At 41.3% G+C, this 22,252-nt stretch overlaps 1 protein-coding gene and 1 long non-coding RNA gene across 2 annotated transcripts; one reads left to right on the plus strand and one right to left on the minus strand.

Annotated features, from left to right (window-relative positions):
- Positions 1 to 78: 78 nt before the first annotated feature.
- LOC116601410 (neuronal acetylcholine receptor subunit alpha-10) lies at positions 79 to 15,197 on the plus strand. The gene is made up of 6 exons (XM_048727813.1): positions 79 to 283; positions 4,696 to 4,874; positions 5,350 to 5,394; positions 5,721 to 5,830; positions 6,297 to 6,992; positions 14,274 to 15,197. The coding sequence occupies exons 1-6, from the start codon at positions 220 to 222 to the stop codon at positions 14,662 to 14,664; spliced, it is 1,485 nt and encodes a 494-aa protein (XP_048583770.1). The 5' UTR covers positions 79 to 219; the 3' UTR covers positions 14,665 to 15,197.
- Positions 3,651 to 4,407, minus strand: LOC125563076. Its single transcript, XR_007308107.1, has 2 exons — positions 4,035 to 4,407; positions 3,651 to 3,840 (listed from the first exon to the last, which is right to left on the minus strand). It is a non-coding gene; the product is annotated as an uncharacterized LOC125563076 (long non-coding RNA).
- Positions 15,198 to 22,252: the final 7,055 nt, after the last annotated feature.

Genomic DNA, 22,252 nt, shown 5'->3' on the forward strand with positions numbered 1-22,252 from the left:
ACAGTCACGCGGGGTCCACACACCATCCATTCATGTATTGTCCAAAAAAAACAAAAGAATCAATCACCAAGAAATTCCTTCATGTTCAAAATAATACTGCCAGTTATAGTGGATTAAAACAGACCGAGCAAACGCAGAGACATGAGTTGGTCTGCTTGACACCAGGAACAACAGCAAACAACATTAAATTGTAGCCTTTTTTCTTCTAAATGTCATAGAATGCGATATTTCACAGGACTTCTTGTTTTGTCTTCTGTTGCTGCGTTGATCGAGGCGCGAAATGGTAAGTACGTTTTATCTAAGACAACTGTTATCTTTAAAACAACAACTGCACAGTCTACAATGTATGCTAAGGACCATGGCAGCGACTTGTACAACAGTACAATTACAAAACAGTTTTTGCTGAAAAGTTTTTACTTTTTGTTCATGCACACAACATGAACAGAAAACGAGCTGTTGAAAGACAGGTAGAAATATGTTTTCATGCAAAGAATCGAAGGATTTAAGACTTCCTGAGCTGCAAAGCTTAACACACGCTTTGTAAACACGAAATTTGCCTTGGACTGAGCATATAACTAGCAAAACAAACAAATAAGTAGACAATAAATGCGTCTATGAAAATCATGGTTTGCTAGAAGCTGTGGTTGTATATTTGAGCTTTAATAAAAAAATACCAGAATGGATCACACATACAGTGGGTTTGGCCACAATAATGCTACATGCTGGCAGAGTACAATGGAAAATAAACAAAGAAAAACCAAGAACAATCTGACGCATACAGTAAGAACCCACCTATAAGATCTTTTTTTTCAAGTTAGCCTAAATAGATCCTCATATAAATGGTATTTAGTTTAAAATTAGGCTAACAATTAGGTTTTTAACTTTTGTTCTTAAAGAAAGTTTTTTAAATGATTTGGTCTTTTATTTCAAATAACAGTATTTTGGAAAGTTTCTGCATGCAAGCAAAATACTAAACTACTCTGTTAAAATCAAACATAGCCTTCACAAACCTTCACTATAATTTTAATAAATCTTGTACACAAAACAGCATGATCAACAAAACACATTACAAGGGCATACAACGAGCCCCCCGATTGAATAATTTATGAGGACGAAAAGATCAATTTTGAAAGTTGCTGGGAAAAATTATCTGTTCCTTTTTTCCCAGGAGGGACCTGTTCCTTTTTTCCCAGACAGCAGTGGTGAGGCATTTGAGCACATGAATAATTGCCCGTATAAATTTACCAGCAGAACCATTTGGGACGATTTCTCCCCCAGCAAACGAGGGGTCTAACATCTTCTCAGCTAACAACGGGCAGCGAAACAGATATTTTGCGGAACAGATCCGTTTTATAAATTTTCTCTTTACAAAATGACAGAGGATGGGAATTTTTATTTATCAAATCTGGCATATTGATAGCAATAGTTTAATAAATTTATTTTTTGAACGATTTCTTTCTATATTTCGAGATTATTTTTTTTCCTTTTTCTTGAAAATAAGAACCTGTTTTAAACTTCAGCTTATGGTTCTTATTTTGTTAAGGGTGCTTGAAAATGGAATTCTAGCCTGTTCTTAAAAATGGAATTCTAGCAGATTCTTAAATGTTAGGTTCTTATACGTGGGTGACACTACGTGACGTGACCACCTGGTTGCACCTCCCATGACACCTACATGACACCTACATGACACCTACCAAGTTTGGATGTCATACGATGTTTCTTTCATGAGATATTAGATAGTTTATTACAAATGTGGCAGGTTATTACAAATTTGGCCTCAACACGCCGCACTGCACGTTGGCAACTTATTCAATTAAAGATTCAAGTCCCTTTCTCTATAAAATATTTATCATCCACGAAATGCTACAGTGGGGCCTGGATTTTACGATATGCCTCGGCGGAGAAAAAAAAATGTATCGTAAAATCGAGGTATCGTCGCATTACATTACATTACATTACATTACATTACATTACATTACATTACATTACATTACATTACATTACATTACATTACATTACATTACATTACATTACATTACATTACATTACATTACATTACATTACATTACATTACATTACATTACATTACATTACATTACATTACATTACATTACATTACATTACATTACATTACATTACATTACATTACATTACAGACTTTTACATTAGTGTGAATCCTATAAATTAAAAATTTTAAGCCATTTAAATTCTCAAAAATACATATATACGGACGAAAGAACATAGAGAAGATACAACCTTATTTTATCATATTTGCCCTTAGTAAGAAGCAGTCGTATACCAATTTTGCAGCCATCCCTGCTATATTAGCTTTAAGATTTATTTTTAGAATAAAAATTCTATTTTGTGAAGTGTTCGTAGATTGTATATTTTGGATGAATTTTTCTATTAAGTCTTTGTATGTTTCGCATTTTACTACAAAATGGAACTCATCTTCAAATTCGGGTCTTGTGTGTCTCCCATTTTCAATTTGCAAATTATGGTTACTATTCTTAATCGAGTTAGAGCAATCCTGTGCTCTATAGACGGAATAGCTACCAGGTAGGTTTCTAGCTCATACTTATATTTAAACAGTCTTTTAAAAAGTTCTCAGTTTATTGCGTTCATGACTATTTTTCCTGTTGTCATTAAAGATCTCACTGGGCCAATTCTGATATTATTTATTGATATCTGCTATTCTGTTTTGATAGTGGAAAAACTCCACTGCAATGAAGTTTTTCATTGCAGACATCGTGAGTTCGGCCTTAATTATGTACAGACAAGGGGACCTTGAGTATTCGGTTCTGAAGACCCGCGTTTCTAACGAAGCAGACCCTCCCCCCACCCCCTGGCAATTCCTGGGCGTTTGACCCCCCTCTCCCCCGGAATTTCCAATCCCCTCCATGGGATGTTCTCTGGAACTGCACAGTTTGTAACTACACTCTGTATATGACTGTTCAGTTACTCTCTGCGGGCCGTGCTATTTGTAGACAAAACTATAAAGCTTTTTTGGATGTCGCCCCCCAAAAAAAATCTTGGGTACGGGCCTGTCTCTGTAAGGCTAATCTGTATTTAACAAGACATGTCAAGTAAAAAAATAGATTAACCGTACTACCGTGCGTGTGTGGTGTCTTGAGTTTTTGTCTCTAGGTTGATGGACGGAATCAGTAATATTGTTGTATCGAGGTCAAAATTACAATTGGTAGAACAGATTTGTAACGGAAAAATGAGAATATCGTTGTATCCAATTGTAAAGATCGACTAAAGATCTACGTAATTTCTCATACATTTCACATCGAGGTTCCACTGTATTGTAATCGGGCCTCAAGAAAAACCTTAGCAATTTAGACTTTGACAAGTCATAAAGCACTAGTCATAAACTACTGCAATAGTTTTTGGAAACAAGCAGTACGAACACTTCTCATCCTCATTAATTATTCAACAGGACGCCAGCCAACCCAATTACTTAAATTTGGTCACATGATGATACTTGAAATCTGGTCTAGTCCAGGGACTAAAAGACGGGGAGGGTATTGAATTTAGCAGGGAAGAGCTGGGGGTGAAGTACTAGGACTGGAACAAAATTAATTCAGTTCAGGGACAACAGTTCCTGAACTGAATTAATTTTGTTCCAGTCCTTGGACTTAATTCACTACTCACAAACAGCACTTTATTTTGTCCTCACCTTAATCATTGATCAAGTTACAATAGGTAGGTTATAGAACCTACAACTAGAAGTAAATAATAGTAATATTGCAGCTACCACTTATGTTTACAGGGCCATTGGGTGCATCATAGGACCAGCCAAGATCTGGTATAAAGTTGGAGCGGGGTATCGGTTAGCTAAAAAATGAAAACAAATTAATTTCCAATTAGCATTGCAACTTAACTTCACTTTAATGTTCTGTGTTTTTAAATGCCATATAATAACGGTGCTGTTTTAGAGCGCTACCGTAACCCAAATATCTGATTTAAGTAGTTTACTCGAACAACACAAAGTGGTACAAAATGAAATAAATAAATAAATAAATAAATACCTTGTTTATCTGCAACTTATTGGATGAATTTTCCGATCCAGAAATTAAGGGAAGGAGCCGACATGGATTCCACACATGCGCTGTCGAGGTTTTCAAGATCGGATAGTCTTATATTGAAGATTGTTGACTCCTTTGCGGTTATTTTGTTCACTCGGTCAGCACGCCAGTTTTCAAACATGTTGACACACCACTTCTTGTATCTTGTCGACGCGGGTACAGCTTGCGACAAAGCTACTTCTTCCTTATCTTTACTTTTGGCTTTTCTGAACCTTTTAAGCGGCCGCACGATTTCGTCTTCGCTGGAATCCATTGCTTTTTGACAGCATTAAATCATGGACTTGCTAGAAAATAGCATAAACTTGAGCTTTATTCCCAATGGAAGCCTCCAGGGAAATCAAGACGAACGAAGAACGTGACATGTTCTTGATTTTAGATGGACAGAGCGCATAGAAAAGAAAAGCGCATTTCTATGCGCTTTGTGAAAATCAAAGGATGGAGGAGGGAAATTCAAATTTACGTAATTTGGTTGGCTGGCGTCCTGCTGCGTCCTGCTGTCCGGCTGCGCCTCGAACTGGAACTAATCGCGCGGACATGAAATCCCGTCCAGTCCTCATTGTCGGCTTTGAAATATTACTTCAAAACTACATATTTTCGCTTGCAGAAACCACCCCTCACAACCTCGCCAGCAAGCCGCTGACTCAAGAGCGTTACCAGGACAACGAGCACAGGCTCATATATGACCTGTTTCGCGGTTATAGTAGCGAGGTTAGGCCTGTGTTGAACTACACCAACCCCGTACAAGTGAAACTTGACCTCGCCTACAGTCAGCTAGTAGAACTGGTAAGAGGGAGAGGGGGATCTGGGGGGTGGGACATGTAGGTAGGGAGGGGGGTGCATAATCAGAAGTGGAGCTGGTTACTGGTTAAGAACGGGTAATCTAAGGGGGGCTGGGCGAGGAGGGGACAGGTAGGGAGGGAGTAGACAGGGCTGGGAAGCACAGGTAAACTAAGGGGGTGGAGCTTGGCAAGGGTAAGAGGGGTCGGGGGGGGGGGGGGGAGGGGACAGGGAGAGGGGGAAAGGGATGAAGGGGACAGAAGGGGGCAATCCAATATTTCGAGACGCTACAGATCTGGTCGGTTCGAAATAAACAGATATACCGGGAATATAGGGGAAAGCAAAGAGGAGAAAAGGGAGAGAGAGAAGCGAGCAAAAGGCAGAATGGCAAAAGATACGGAGTGAAGATGGGAGGATAATATGCCTTATAAGGCCTTTAACAGGGAATAATAGTTAAAAATTTGCGTTACTTATTTTTCAGAATGGCAAGAGTCAAATTTTAACAAGCAAGGTTTGGATAAGACAGGTATGTTAATGAAGGCCAATCGGGCCTTCATCTTATACTCCCGCACAATGGAGTCACGAATAAAGCATCCATTTCCAGCGGCTAATTCAAGGGAGTAACCAAGATATTTTCAATCAAATATCGTCAATAACATATCAGACTTCATTCGTAGATTGTTATTTTGAATTTTTATTGCAAATAAACCGCTGTATTTTCAGTAATAAACAATGACAAAAGAGTGGGTGATCGACATTTTTTATTGAGCAATCTTCCAATTCATCTCTTGCTATTTTATTGAGAAAAAAGTAAACCCTCAATGAGTCTAACCGATGTGCGTGTCCACTCAGCAATGGACGAATCCGTTCTTGACCTGGAATCCATCAGACTACGGCGGTATAAATTTTATCAACGTTGATCCAAAGCTCGTGTGGAAACCAGACCTTATCCTTTACAATAGGTAAGTGATTAGGGTCAGATACTGGATATGATGATGATGATGCTGATGATGATGATGATGATGGTAATGTTGATGATCACATAACGATCATGATGATGTGATGATAATGATAATGATGATGATGATAATGATGATGATGACGATGAGGATGATTAAGATGATGACGACGACGATAATGGGGGTGGTGGTCTAGCTATTAGCGATTCAAAGTGCCGTGAAAAAGCCCAGTAAGTGAGATGTTTTTTTCCGTGAGAAGCATCTGAAACGTATCAAGGCAAGTCTCTCGGGTAAATAAGTTGCTATCACTTATTTGCATTAAATATCTGCTCTAAACTTTTAGCTGAGGCTCGTTTTCTGCAATGTTTTTGTTTTGTTATTTTCCTCGAGCCTCTCATCTCGACCTCGGGCGTAAACTGTTTTTTTTCACTCCGGTAAATAAAGCCGTGAATTTCCATTCTTCTCTCAGCATCCAGCGGAATAGCGGGGAGATGTACAACTTCAACACCAAAGTCGTGATGACGAATGACGGAGTCGCCAAATGGTACGCTCCTACTGAAGTGCGCACCATCTGCAAGATCGACATCTCCTACTTCCCTTTCGACACCCAATCATGCACAATGCTCTTCGGCTCATGGACATACACCGGCTCCTACCTCAACCTGAGCCTGCAACGATCCGCCGCAGACCTGTCCGGCTATACATTGAGCGGCGAATGGGACCTAGTATCGACCTCTGCAAAACGCAACGTCGTCAAGTACAGCTGCTGCCCTGATCCTTATATAGATATCACTTACACGTTTATACTGCAGCGGAAGTTTCTTTTCTATATCAATAATTTGATCTTCCCGATCGTCGCTTTGGCAGTGCTAGCGATGTTTGGCTACTATCTACCGGCGGAGAGTGGGGAGAGAATCTCATTGGTTATTACCATCATGCTAGGCTTGACGGTCTACACGTTGATATTCACGGAGAATATCCCCGCTACTTCCGAAGTAACGCCACTTTTGTCACGCTACTCGACGGCGGTGATGGGAGAGCTGGGGATTTCCCTGATTATGAGTTGTCTTATGCTGTGGATCTTCCATCATGACGGGTCCAAGGAAATGCCGAGATGGGTGGAGTTCGTGGTGTTCAGTGTGCTTGCCAAGATTGCACGTCTCAGGTGAGGAACAGTATTTCCATATCAATCAATGGCAGTCGTATTCCTAAATGGTCTAAAAGAGCCTGGGGCGAACGCGCGAGGGCCTTTGAAGTTCTATAAACGCTAGGACCTGGGTCTATTTCAAAATGGCGGCCTGCAAAATCGTAGTAGACACGAATTCCTATAAGGTGACGTGAAAATTTTCGACGTTTACGCTAAAAAGCGAAAAAAAAAATGATTAAAGCGGACTTCCAAATATGGTGTGTAATGTCAATTTTCAAAACAAGGTTGATTGATATTCCGCGCCTATATGGTAATCTGCAATAGTAAGGAGGTGATATGATAATGGTGATAATCATGATGGTGATGGTGATGGTGATGGTGATGGTGATGGTGATGGTGGTGGTGATGGTGATGTTGTTGATGGTAATACTGATGGTGATGGTGATGTTGTTGATGGTAATACTGATGTTGATGTGTGTAATGTCAATTTTCAAAACAAGGTTGATTGATATTCCGCGCCTATATGGTAATCTGCAATAGTAAGGAGGTGATATGATAATGGTGATAATCATGATGGTGATGGTGATAATCATGATGGTGGCGATGGCGATGGCGATGGCGATGGCGATGGCGATGGCGATGGCGATGGCGATGGCGATGGCGATGGCGATGGCGATGGCGATGGCGATGGCGATGGCGATGGCGATGGCGATGGCGATGGCGATGGCGATGGCGATGGCGATGGCGATGGCGATGGCGATGGCGATGGCGATGGCGATGGCGATGGCGATGGCGATGGCGATGGCGATGGCGATGGCGATGGCGATGGCGATGGCGATGGCGATGGCGATGGCGATGGCGATGGCGATGGCGATGGCGATGGCCATCCGCTAATCCGCTAATCGAGCATACTTTACGAAGTCCTCATTAGCAACCTAGCGAAAAACAACTGACGAAGGTCTCTTCATTAAGAGTCCGAAACCGGTCTTGTAAACGCTATAACCGCCCGCCGATTTTTCATCAAACGATGACATCGGAAGGCACCTTAGACGAGATGAGCGAGCCCTCTCTCAGAAAAAGCCAGATTTAGCCAAAGTGCACTTTGAATTCTACGAGTTACAGTGGCGATTCTCGGCAGCCTCAAATCTTCCTGTTTGATTTTAAGAAATCTATTAAAACAGGAGTGAGCTGTACTGCAGATATGTCCTAAATAACTCTAAGAAACTTAACATGCACAAAGAAAGCGCTTATGTCTGGTCGAGCAACGCTCCTATAGACGTGAAACATTAAAGAACGACAAATTCCACCACAAAGACATATAATATGGCACCTAAGGTTTTTGTCACCTCATAAACCACGTCTAGCGTATATCGTCCTCCGTAGATCCATTTCTGCGGCATATAACGCTTAAGCAAAAGTGTAACCTCAAAGACACTACGCACTTTATTTACTTCATCAGAAGTCTATAAAAGGGCGAAAGATTCATTGATTTAAATATCCTTGATGTCCATAGCTTACTGAAACTTTTCAGTACACGCATTCTCTCCTCTTGCCACCCTCTTAGTTATAAGAAGGGTTTGTGTCTAGGGAGATGGCCTACGTCCGTTGAGAACAAATTCCTCACTTGCCACCTTCTAAGCCGAAATTCGCAACTTATTCTAGATACGGTTACGCGATTTCACAACATACATAACGGCGAGTGTTGAATTCACGGACAGGCAAAATGCGTTTTGAGGCAAACATGGCATCTAATAAACGAATCTAAACATTTTGTCATGAGGTTCCACCCGGCTAAACAGAATCTTTTGAAGATTCTTATAAAAAACTGGCAACTTATCACAGATCTCAGCCTCATACGGCTAGAATCCTTAATGAACCTATAGTCTCTTATAGAAAGGAGAAACCGCTTATAGACTTTTAAGTCAGAGCTACAATCTCCCATAAAGGACTAGGTATCAAAGCAGATTTATTTGCAATTGTGGCGGGTGTGGCTGTTGGCAATATTACACAACTGACTTGCTTAGACTACGGTCTTAAACTCCACGGCTCCCGTAACGCTAACGCCTTTCGAGGATTCACCCACAATTGATCTAGGTAGCCGGACTTTTTTGTACCAGTCCACATACCAATATAAATTTGCAGACAAGTCGAGGGAATGCAAAAATCTTCCTGATAGAAATATCTGTCTATTTTTGCTTCCTATGGTTTAACAATAGCGCTAACACGCGACCGTGTCACCGACAATAGGCCTTTTGTTTTCGAAACATAGCCTACCTTAAAATGACGCGGATCGAAATAGTGTAAAACGCTAGATAGCCAATCACCGACTAGTCACTTCAATGAAAGATTCGTCCGACCTCTGATATATAAACGGGCCCGTGTCTTCATGTCACAATCCGCTAATCGAGCATACTTTACGAAGTCCTCATTAGCAACCTAGCGAAAAACAACTGACGAAGGTCTCTTCATTAAGAGTCCGAAACCGGTCTTGTAAACGCTATAACCGCCCGCCGATTTTTCATCAAACGATGACATCGGAAGGCACCTTAGACGAGATGAGCGAGCCCTCTCTCAGAAAAAGCCAGATTTAGCCAAAGTGCACTTTGAATTCTACGAGTTACAGTGGCGATTCTCGGCAGCCTCAAATCTTCCTGTTTGATTTTAAGAAATCTATTAAAACAGGAGTGAGCTGTACTGCAGATATGTCCTAAATAACTCTAAGAAACTTAACATGCACAAAGAAAGCGCTTATGTCTGGTCGAGCAACGCTCCTATAGACGTGAAACATTAAAGAACGACAAATTCCACCACAAAGACATATAATATGGCACCTAAGGTTTTTGTCACCTCATAAACCACGTCTAGCGTATATCGTCCTCCGTAGATCCATTTCTGCGGCATATAACGCTTAAGCAAAAGTGTAATCTCAAAGACACTACGCACTTTATTTACTTCATCAGAAGTCTATAAAAGGGCGAAAGATTCATTGATTTAAATATCCTTGATGTCCATAGCTTACTGAAACTTTTCAGTACACGCATTCTCTCCTCTTGCCACCCTCTTAGTTATAAGAAGGGTTTGTGTCTAGGGAGATGGCCTACGTCCGTTGAGAACAAATTCCTCACTTGCCACCTTCTAAGCCGAAATTCGCAACTTATTCTAGATACGGTTACGCGATTTCACAACATACATAACGGCGAGTGTTGAATTCACGGACAGGCAAAATGCGTTTTGAGGCAAACATGGCATCTAATAAACGAATCTAAACATTTTGTCATGAGGTTCCACCCGGCTAAACAGAATCTTTTGAAGATTCTTATAAGAAACTGGCAACTTATCACAGATCTCAGCCTCATACGGCTAGAATCCTTAATGAACCTATAGTCTCTTATAGAAAGGAGAAACCGCTTATAGACTTTTAAGTCAGAGCTACAATCTCCCATAAAGGACTAGGTATCAAAGCAGATTTATTTGCAATTGTGGCGGGTGTGGCTGTTGGCAATATTACACAACTGACTTGCTTAGACTACGGTCTTAAACTCCACGGCTCCCGTAACGCGAAAGCCTTTCGAGGATTCACCCACAATTGATCTAGGTAGCCGGACTTTTTTGTACCAGTCCACATACCAATATAAATTTGCAGACAAGTCGAGGGAATGCAAAAATCTTCCTGATAGAAATATCTGTCTATTTTTGCTTCCTATGGTTTAACAATAGCGCTAACACGCGACCGTGTCACCGACAATAGGCCTTTTGTTTTCGAAACATAGCCTACCTTAAAATGACGCGGATCGAAATAGTGTAAAACGCTAGATAGCCAATCACCGACTAGTCACTTCAATGAAAGATTCGTCCGACCTCTGATATATAAACGGGCCCGTGTCTTCATGTCACAATCCGCTAATCGAGCATACTTTACGAAGTCCTCATTAGCAACCTAGCGAAAAACAACTGACGAAGGTCTCTTCATTAAGAGTCCGAAACCGGTCTTGTAAACGCTATAACCGCCCGCCGATTTTTCATCAAACGATGACATCGGAAGGCACCTTAGACGAGATGAGCGAGCCCTCTCTCAGAAAAAGCCAGATTTAGCCAAAGTGCACTTTGAATTCTACGAGTTACAGTGGCGATTCTCGGCAGCCTCAAATCTTCCTGTTTGATTTTAAGAAATCTATTAAAACAGGAGTGAGCTGTACTGCAGATATGTCCTAAATAACTCTAAGAAACTTAACATGCACAAAGAAAGCGCTTATGTCTGGTCGAGCAACGCTCCTATAGACGTGAAACATTAAAGAACGACAAATTCCACCACAAAGACATATAATATGGCACCTAAGGTTTTTGTCACCTCATAAACCACGTCTAGCGTATATCGTCCTCCGTAGATCCATTTCTGCGGCATATAACGCTTAAGCAAAAGTGTAATCTCAAAGACACTACGCACTTTATTTACTTCATCAGAAGTCTATAAAAGGGCGAAAGATTCATTGATTTAAATATCCTTGATGTCCATAGCTTACTGAAACTTTTCAGTACACGCATTCTCTCCTCTTGCCACCCTCTTAGTTATAAGAAGGGTTTGTGTCTAGGGAGATGGCCTACGTCCGTTGAGAACAAATTCCTCACTTGCCACCTTCTAAGCCGAAATTCGCAACTTATTCTAGATACGGTTACGCGATTTCACAACATACATAACGGCGAGTGTTGAATTCACGGACAGGCAAAATGCGTTTTGAGGCAAACATGGCATCTAATAAACGAATCTAAACATTTTGTCATGAGGTTCCACCCGGCTAAACAGAATCTTTTGAAGATTCTTATAAAAAACTGGCAACTTATCACAGATCTCAGCCTCATACGGCTAGAATCCTTAATGAACCTATAGTCTCTTATAGAAAGGAGAAACCGCTTATAGACTTTTAAGTCAGAGCTACAATCTCCCATAAAGGACTAGGTATCAAAGCAGATTTATTTGCAATTGTGGCGGGTGTGGCTGTTGGCAATATTACACAACTGACTTGCTTAGACTACGGTCTTAAACTCCACGGCTCCCGTAACGCGAAAGCCTTTCGAGGATTCACCCACAATTGATCTAGGTAGCCGGACTTTTTTGTACCAGTCCACATACCAATATAAATTTGCAGACAAGTCGAGGGAATGCAAAAATCTTCCTGATAGAAATATCTGTCTATTTTTGCTTCCTATGGTTTAACAATAGCGCTAACACGCGACCGTGTCACCGACAATAGGCCTTTTGTTTTCGAAACATAGCCTACCTTAAAATGACGCGGATCGAAATAGTGTAAAACGCTAGATAGCCAATCACCGACTAGTCACTTCAATGAAAGATTCGTCCGACCTCTGATATATAAACGGGCCCGTGTCTTCATGTCACAATCCGCTAATCGAGCATACTTTACGAAGTCCTCATTAGCAACCTAGCGAAAAACAACTGACGAAGGTCTCTTCATTAAGAGTCCGAAACCGGTCTTGTAAACGCTATAACCGCCCGCCGATTTTTCATCAAACGATGACATCGGAAGGCACCTTAGACGAGATGAGCGAGCCCTCTCTCAGAAAAAGCCAGATTTAGCCAAAGTGCACTTTGAATTCTACGAGTTACAGTGGCGATTCTCGGCAGCCTCAAATCTTCCTGTTTGATTTTAAGAAATCTATTAAAACAGGAGTGAGCTGTACTGCAGATATGTCCTAAATAACTCTAAGAAACTTAACATGCACAAAGAAAGCGCTTATGTCTGGTCGAGCAACGCTCCTATAGACGTGAAACATTAAAGAACGACAAATTCCACCACAAAGACATATAATATGGCACCTAAGGTTTTTGTCACCTCATAAACCACGTCTAGCGTATATCGTCCTCCGTAGATCCATTTCTGCGGCATATAACGCTTAAGCAAAAGTGTAATCTCAAAGACACTACGCACTTTATTTACTTCATCAGAAGTCTATAAAAGGGCGAAAGATTCATTGATTTAAATATCCTTGATGTCCATAGCTTACTGAAACTTTTCAGTACACGCATTCTCTCCTCTTGCCACCCTCTTAGTTATAAGAAGGGTTTGTGTCTAGGGAGATGGCCTACGTCCGTTGAGAACAAATTCCTCACTTGCCACCTTCTAAGCCGAAATTCGCAACTTATTCTAGATACGGTTACGCGATTTCACAACATACATAACGGCGAGTGTTGAATTCACGGACAGGCAAAATGCGTTTTGAGGCAAACATGGCATCTAATAAACGAACCTAAACATTTTGTCATGAGGTTCCACCCGGCTAAACAGAATCTTTTGAAGATTCTTATAAAAAACTGGCAACTTATCACAGATCTCAGCCTCATACGGCTAGAATCCTTAATGAACCTATAGTCTCTTATAGAAAGGAGAAACCGCTTATAGACTTTTAAGTCAGAGCTACAATCTCCCATAAAGGACTAGGTATCAAAGCAGATTTATTTGCAATTGTGGCGGGTGTGGCTGTTGGCGATGGCGATGGCGATGGCGATGGCGATGGCGATGGCGATGGCGATGGCGATGGCGATGGCGATGGCGATGGCGATGGCGATGGCGATGGCGATGGCGATGGCGATGGCGATGGCGATGGCGATGGCGATGGCGATGGCGATGGCGATGGCGATGGCGATGGCGATGGCGATGGCGATGGCGATGGCGATGGCGATGGCGATGGCGATGGCGATGGCGATGGCGATGGCGATGGCGATGGCGATGGCGATGGCGATGGCGATGGCGATGGCGATGGCGATGGCGATGGCGATGGCGATGGCGATGGCGATGGCGATGGCGATGGCGATGGCGATGGCGATGGCGATGGCGATGGCGATGGCGATGGCGATGGCGATGGCGATGGCGATGGCGATGGCGATGGCGATGGCGATGGCGATGGCGATGGCGATGGCGATGGCGATGGCGATGGCGATGGCGATGGCGATGGCGATGGCGATGGCGATGGCGATGGCGATGGTGATGGTGATGGTGATGGTGATGGTGATGGTGATGGTGATGGTGATGGTGATGGTGATGGTGATGGTGATGGTGATGGTGATGGCGGTGGTGATGGTGATGGTGATGAATCAAGGTGTTGGTGTGCTTATCATTATGTTTCAAGATTAACCCTGTTATTTTAGAACATCGGCTGTTGGAATTTCTAATTAATTATCACTAAATATTCTCGCGATGGCTTGTTGTTTCTCTTGAATAAGGCTAGAGTAGCACTCGGTCAACCATCTTCTTCAATCCGTAACTTATCAATACACGCTCTCAGGTACATTCCATCGAAAGAGGCGGAACCCCCGGCAACGAACGGACGCAAGCGAGGCTCCAACTGCATGTTAATGCAGGCCGAACGTTGGCCGGTCTTTTACCCCATGCAAAGGCGAAGCATTTCGGGCGATAGTGAGCCCTGCAAGTCCCCCACGTGCTCATCACGTGAACTACACGTGTCACCCAAGCTTGAGCGCAAACTGGAAAACCTGATAAGCAGGATGGACGAGATTCTGAAGGACAACTACGAGGAGCAGAAACTTAACGAGGAGAAGCGGAAGTGGCAGTTTGCAGCCAAGGTGATTGATCACGTGGTCTTTTGGTTGTACACGCTGACAGTGGTGTTCTCAACCTTGGCTCTTTATCTGATGATCCCTGATAACACGTGGTGAGCATCACCAGCACGTGACTGATCACGTGGTCTTTAGGTTGTACACGCTGACCGTGGTGTTCTCAATATTGGCTCTTTATCTGAAGATCCCTGATAACACGTGGTGAGCATCACCAGCACGTGACTGATCACGTGGTCTTTTGGTTGTGCACGCTGACCGAGGTGTTCTCGACATTGGCTCTGTGGTAAAGATGCGGGAAACACTCGATCTTTTGTGTGCTCTAAACGCGTGTGCTTACTGGCTAGCACCCCATAATATATGCTACGAGCAATTTGACGGTGTATTTAAAACGTCCAAGAGAATAAGATTGAATGCAGACCCTATAGCTGAATTTGTTGCTGCGCGACCGCCGAGAATTCAAATCCATTTTACGTCTGAGAATAGCGCGTAGCAGGGGCTCATAAGTAGGCGCAATCAACTTCGACACATTCTGGTACTATATAGGCGTCATGTAGCCTGCGTAGCATGCCAAAAGGGTTGGAAAAGAAGAGACACGGAGACGAGGCGCGCGCGCTTAGCAAAGAGGCGTACGGTAAAAAAAAAAAAAAAAAAACACGGAGTCGGCTGCAAGCGCCCCCTTTTTCTACATCCGCTCCATTCTTCTCTCAAGGCGCGTGAAAACGTGAAAACATGAAAGCCATCAATTGGTTTAGACGGTTGATTGACTACGCGCTATTCCCAAACTAGACAAGAATTTTGGATTCGTCGAGGTCGTGCGTATTTCGCGATAAGGCAGACAGGATTGTTTTTCACCTTTTGCCGCGCAGAGATCTCGTTGAGAATACGTGACGGTAAAATCTCTTGCTGTTATGTAGTATCCTTCCCCCCAGGGGGGCATTGCTGCTTCACCCAGGGGCGTAAACAAGATGGTATGGGGGGAGGGGAATGCACAGGTATATAAAACAAAACGAAAGTTTTTAAGCTTTCATATTTTTTAATGTCGTACAACTGTGTGTAGGTCAATATATATTTTGCATACATCTGCAAGAATTATGTTTAAATGCTTAGCTTGCGTTTCTGTGTTTTTGAATGTATTGTGGACAATTATTAATATTTTCAATGATCATAGGCCATTGACGATCAATCAATACATGGATGATCATCCACGTATTGATTAGCCTGCTAGCCGGCTCTCCAGTGGGTTAATTAGGACATTTCTGTTTTGGGTGGAATTCCTGTGGCGACCAAAAAAGCTTCCTCTCTCTTCCCTTTCTCCTCCCCCCACTCTATTTTTTGCGCCACAGGGATCCTGAACAACGAAAACACACAAGAGACAAACTGGCTCGCAGGCTACATATTGATTGATTCACATAGATATTAAAACAACAAAATTATCACACTTTTTTCGCGACATTTCAGTTTCAGTTACAAACTTTTGAGAATCACGAAATTGAAATGACGCGAAATGAGGAAGGCATAAAATGATGCACAATACTTCGATAAAATAGCTACATAGCAACAAAACAGAGCAAAATCTAGTATTTGTCAGCACGGCAAATGCGGCAAGAGGGCGTCTTGATAAAAGACCGCGATCAACACGACCTTCCTCAGGGCATACCAATCAATGGCTGTCGTTTTCCTAAATGGTCTAAAAGAGCCTGAGGCGAGACCGCGGGAGACCGGTGATATTCTAAAACGTTAGGGACTAGGCTTTAATTCCAAGATAGCTGCCAGCAAAGTCGTAGTAAACACGAATTCCTGCAAGTTTACGTGAAAATTCTCGATTTACAAAGCTCTAGAGCGATAAAAAGGCGATAAAATGATTGAAGCGGTCTCCCAAATATGGTATGTAAGGCCTAAAAAGGAAATGACCGAGCAAGCTAGAAAAACGACAGTTTTTAAAACAAGATTGACTGATATGAGGGGGCATAGCCAGGGCGTGGCTCCCCTTTCTGGTGCAATAAAGCTATTTTGCCTTAGTTGTTACGTCTCAGTTGGAAACGAATGTTCTTGAGAAATCAATTTGGGCCCAAGGAAACTCACCCCAAGGAAAAATCCTGGCTTCGCCCTGCCCCTGTTCCTCTAATATTATGTTACCTGCTAAAATTTTAATAATATTTCAAAATATGTCATCCTTGTGTGTGTTATTAAAATATTTGTATTGTTTATCATATAGATAAACAACTTTTTATTTGATATTTGATGGGGGGGGGGGTGTAATAAATTGGATATTTTATTATCCATAGAGGGTTGAATAAGCGTGTAGGCGATGGCGCTTGACGCCGATAAGAGAGTGATTGCAGTATCGGTTCAAATTGCATATAGGCCTTGCTCATTAAAGATATCTGATTATGCAATACACATTGCGTGACTAATCTAATATCACTAGTGGTTTACCCGTGAAATATTCACGAAAAGCAATTCTTTGTTGTACAAAACTTTTTAAGGTATATTTCAATCCTTCAATGTATTGGGGCTTCCTGTTGCTTTAGGGGAGTGCGTCGTCGTAAACATTAATTAAACAAACAACAAATGCCTCCCTTTTAAGTCCCCAATGTATTTATCTCAAAATTAATTTACCTTTAAAAAATGTGAAAAGGCGCTTTCTATAAAATACCGCCCGATACTGTAATAGTCGTTGCAAAATATATTAGATCTTCATCAAGTCATGAAATTATAGTCGTCTCGAAGCTGTGAAGTGTCTTAGAGAGTGAGAAAAGAGCGAAAAGAGAAAAAAAAAACTGCTATAACTTATAAAGTTGCTCGAGAAAAATTTGCGAGAAAAATTTGTTCAAAAGTTATCGCGCAACTAATGGGCAGTCCCTAGGCTGGGCTGATTCTCCCCCCCACCCCCCCCCCCCCCCCCAAAAAAAAAAAAAAAAAAAAAACGAGCAAGCTAACAAGCTAAGACTGGTAAAAAAATCGCCACTTTCATTGGGAAGAAAATTCAAGCAGCAAAACTGTCCGGTCGTCCCTATTATTAGCTCTCGCCTGGGGCTCATAAGTAGGGGCAATCATCTACATAATATAAATGTCACCGCGTTTCCTAGGATCAGGCTATTTTTAGACGCGCGCGCACGAACGGGACAATCAGCTACGTTGACGTTGGTCGCGCGCGCGAAAGACGTGAGGCTGCACGCGCAAATTGCATTTAGGAAGAATATATTTTTATCAATCATCCGTCGGTTTTGTTTGTTTACCAAAACAATTGCAAGGTAGAAAGTCATAGGTAGGGTTGGATTCATATAAAAAATGAGAGCAACAAAAAGTCAAAGTACCAAAGAGAGAACATAGCTTTTTGTCTGAGACTGCGCGTGCAGTTGAGCTCAGCAAAAACGTCAACACAAAGATTGAATCTGATTGGCTCATCCGCGCGTCTAAAAATAGCCTGATCCTAGGAAACGCCGTGACACCTATATGATGATAACTTTATTCCAATAAATACCAATACAGGTATATTAGGATAATATACAAAGTAGGTTGACTTATATGCATATCCTCTATTCATAATATATAATTACTTCATCACAAAATTTCAGGACTAGGCTCGTAATGGAGTCATCTGTTAAGCTCATAATATACAAAAAAGGTCTTTTGGCCTTAACAGTTTGAAAGAGTTATTAATTGAAAATAGATCATTAAAAAATACTCGACGTACATCATTGACATAGTTGCATTCCATTAAGGTATGGTACTCATCCCCAACCTTATTTTTTTCACATTTTTCACAAATACTTAATTCATAAGGTAAATTTTTATAGCGGCCTGTTTCAATTGCTAGTTTGTGTGCCGAGACACGCAATCTAGTCATAGATTGTCGGCGTCTAACATTAGCTTCTGATAAATATTTTTCTAGTTTAAAATTTGTCTTGATCTTGCAATAAGTGCGTAGCTTTCCACTATTTTGATTTAACTGTGCCTGGGTTCTCCAAAATGTTGCATAACTTTTATAAAGTACTTTCTTAATATATTTTCCTAGGGTATGAATTTGTTGGCCTTCAATATCTATCTTCAATATCATGTCTTTAAATCACACCAAGCAAATAGGGAATTGATAAACCTTACAGGGACATTAGATGTTGAAGAAAGGCTGATCTTCGCCGTTTCTCCCACTAAGGTGTTTTCATATATCCTACTTTTTATTACTTTTACCAATATTTTGCCACCAGGGAAGAAATTTGTACTATTAGTGGGGCTTTTCCCAGTTCTCCATATATAGTTAAATTTGTAGTTTTTGAGTGAAAAACTTCAGTTGTAGTTTTTCGAAATCATTGGATACTTTGAAAAATTTAGTCTCAAAAATTTCATACGATGAAGCCCTTCCTAAAAGGCATGTACCCCAAATTTCACAACCGTACAGTAACACTGGTACAACGAGTGACGAAAACAATTTCAACAGTACTTGTATTGACACATTTTCAACATTTGACAGACGGTTTAAAATACAGTGGTATACACGTGTGGCTTTCTGGCTTTGTTGTATAGACTTTTTAGGGCACTTTTAAAATTTCCCTAGAAATGAAACTTCAGACCTAGATATGTGTATTCGTCTACACATTCTAATGGCTCTCCACCGTAGTCCCATTTACCTGTTGTAAATTGCCGCCGGTATTGTTGCGGACCAAAAACTAATACTTTAGGTTTTTGCATATTAACTGTGAGCTTCCATTTATCTGCGTACAATTTTAGTTTCTGGAGGCAATTTTCTAGACCGGCGGCTGAGTAAGATAGTATAACCAAATCATCAGCATAGAGGAGACAGTTAAGTTTTGATGTATTATCGAGTTTTACTGGGTGGCACGATGAAGAGAATATTTCTGGAATATCACTGATGAAGATGTTGAAAAGGGTTGGGCTTAGGTTGCATCCCTGTTTCACCCCAACGTGAGAAGAAAAGGAAGGCGTTATACCCTGAGCTTAACTGATAATCTAACATCTGAATACATACTTTGTAAAAGGGTGACAAATCTTCCGCTACACCCTATTTTTATCAGAATGTGGGGAAGTTGATTGTCCCTACTTCTTATGAGCCCCTGCTCTCGCATAATGTGGCGTGGGTTACCTGTGCACAAGAAACAGCACAGGTAACCCACCAGGGATGAAATAGTTCTTGTGTCGAACCAATGATTAGGATTAATGTACCCAGTCTTCCGTGACTCGCGCACGAGACGACAACACGATTGTGTGAAAGGACAAGTTGGAAAGGAACAAAATTGCAGGAAACCTTGAGAAAATTAAGGTTCATAACGAGGAAAAGCTTAAGGGGAGTAAATTATGGAATCTGGAGACAAGTATGACGATTACGATTTTGACGAAAGGCTACACGATGGTGGAGCTCGTAAAGGGAAATCAAAGAAAGAGGCTTCACAGAACAAGAACGTTTCCACGCAAGGACACAGCGAAAGAAAAGCGGCCGAGTATATACAACACGGGGAAGATAAGAGGAAAGAAGAAAAAATCAAGCAACAACAGAAAGAAAACTAATTCTTCAAATGATATCGAAACATTTGACTTATATAGACTAGAAAACTCGTGCATGCTGAATGAATGAAGTTTCGTATTTTGTAATGACGTGTCACTTGGGAAAAGTTTTCCTCGTGCTTCAAACCATGCCTTTTTACTCGATAATTATTTTCTAACAATCCTCTCATAGACTTGAGATACCTTTATAGCAAACTATGATCTACGGGAGCTTCAAAGAACACGTTGCTTGAATACATAAATATTGGATTGGTAGTGAAGACATGGGAATAATGTCACCGGTTATTGTTATCTACATTAGTACTGCAGGGCTCGGAAAATAAATAGATTTTATCATTCCGTGTTTAATTACACCATTGTAACCAGTGTCGTTACAGAGGGTTATACAACAGGGCAACCGTATCATTGGTTGTTTTATTGATTAATATTTGTTTGTTTGTATTATTTCTGATGAATGGTACAGCCTACCGTAAATTACCTAATAAACGCCCGGTGGTTTATTAAATTTCGATGGTCCGAGGGGGGATTCATTAGATAGGAGGCATTTATTAGAAAGGGGCGTTCTTTACAAACTATGAAAATATAACAAATCCAACAGGTCTGTAACCAGGGTTCTAGTCTTAGCCTCTAAGCCAGTTTCACTTTAAATTTTAGCCTGCATAGCAAGCGTTTACCGTGAGACAAATGCAATGATTTAACGGTGCAAGTATGCAGTAAACGAAAATGAGAAGTAGCCATATTCCTGGATGCTACACTGCGAGTACAAAGCAGAAGGAAATTGCATACACCCTAAAGCAATGAGAACAGGAACGTTAGAACTTGACATTTAACAAGATGCTACTCACTTACCAGTGTTGATTAAGCAAGAAGGCAATCGGATTACCATTTATATTCCCGGAATTCCTATGTCATTTATTTTTAAGCTGGCAGGGAAGGGAGCGGGGGAGGGGAGGGGCATTTATCAGAGAGGGACGTTCATTACAAACTTTTAGGCTTAGGTGTGTCGTTCATTAGATCAGAGGCAGTCTTTAGATAAGGGGCGTTTATTAGGTCATTTGTGGTATACAACCAACGCCTGTGGTGGGACGTTCAATATTTTATCCCCCCCTCATTGAAGATTCTCAATTCTAGAAGAAATAGTTCCCCTTTAGATTGGCTTTTGTCATATCCCTCTCCCTTACTCTTTGATTCTATATTACATGTTAACCCTTAGGATATTAATGATATTCTATTGCTTCTTGTAGAAATAAACAAGTTTATTAACACAGTTTTGTATAAACAAAAAGCCAGATTCATGACACCTACCCTATTAAATAAAGATCTATTTTTTAAATACCCCCCCCCCCCCCCTGAAAATGATGGCTTGCTGACGTTTTGAACATTAGCCCATCAGCTAACTTAATGGTTTTTGGGAAGATATGGCATGTCAAAAAACGTAGAGCACCTGTGTGGACTAACATCGCACATTGTCTACTGTGCTTTCATCTATCCCCAAGTGATACCAAATGACATGACTACTTAATAATGGTAGTAGTGTGCCTATATCAAGTGGCAAACCTTGAAACCAAGAAACACGATTGCTTATAGGATGGCCATTCAGAGGCATTTAGATACAACATTTAAATGACAAGCCAAGGATATGGGACTTTATATAATAACAGCCACTGAATAGAGATGAAAGGCTGATTCAGACAGCATGATTCAATTAAGCTTTTGCAACACTTCTACCACTAGGGTGTAAATCAGCCTAAAACTCGGCCACGATGCAGCACTACTAAAGTCATAGTGTGTAATTCAGGGCTAAGACATGTTGAAGCACAGGGTCACCAACCTCTCAGTCAGTCTCCAGTCAATCCCAACAACTAGCTCGAATATTTTCACGATTGATCACTTCCTGTAATTGTCCTATAATTGTCTTTTATCCTAGAATAAAGGTCACAATAAACTCTTATTGCTTTGTGATGTGGTTTATTCAGGATAAGCGTTTTTTTTTAACGTTTAAGCAGTTGTCGAAGGATTCCGCATTACTTATTGCCTTTCGGGTTGACTGGAGACTGACTGAGAGGTTGGGAAGCCTGTGGTTGTAGACAGGTTACAACTAAATTGGGCTGGCCTTAATAGAGGTTCCACTGTTTCTCCACTTCCACTTGCAAAAAATGAAACAACA

The sequence above is a fragment of the Nematostella vectensis genome, chromosome 5, assembly GCF_932526225.1.
Source record: "Nematostella vectensis chromosome 5, jaNemVect1.1, whole genome shotgun sequence".
Classification (NCBI taxonomy): domain Eukaryota; kingdom Metazoa; phylum Cnidaria; class Anthozoa; order Actiniaria; family Edwardsiidae; genus Nematostella; species Nematostella vectensis.

Excerpts from the sequence above, each read along its gene's own strand:
- LOC116601410 (XM_048727813.1), top strand. The coding sequence starts at position 220 with ATGCGATATTTCACAGGACTTCTTGTTTTGTCTTCTGTTGCTGCGTTG. Across the intron at positions 4,875-5,349 it reads ACAGTCAGCTAGTAGAACTG|AATGGCAAGAGTCAAATTTT; the intron begins GTAAGAGGGAGA and ends CTTATTTTTCAG. Across the intron at positions 5,395-5,720 it reads GCAAGGTTTGGATAAGACAG|CAATGGACGAATCCGTTCTT; the intron begins GTATGTTAATGA and ends GTGTCCACTCAG.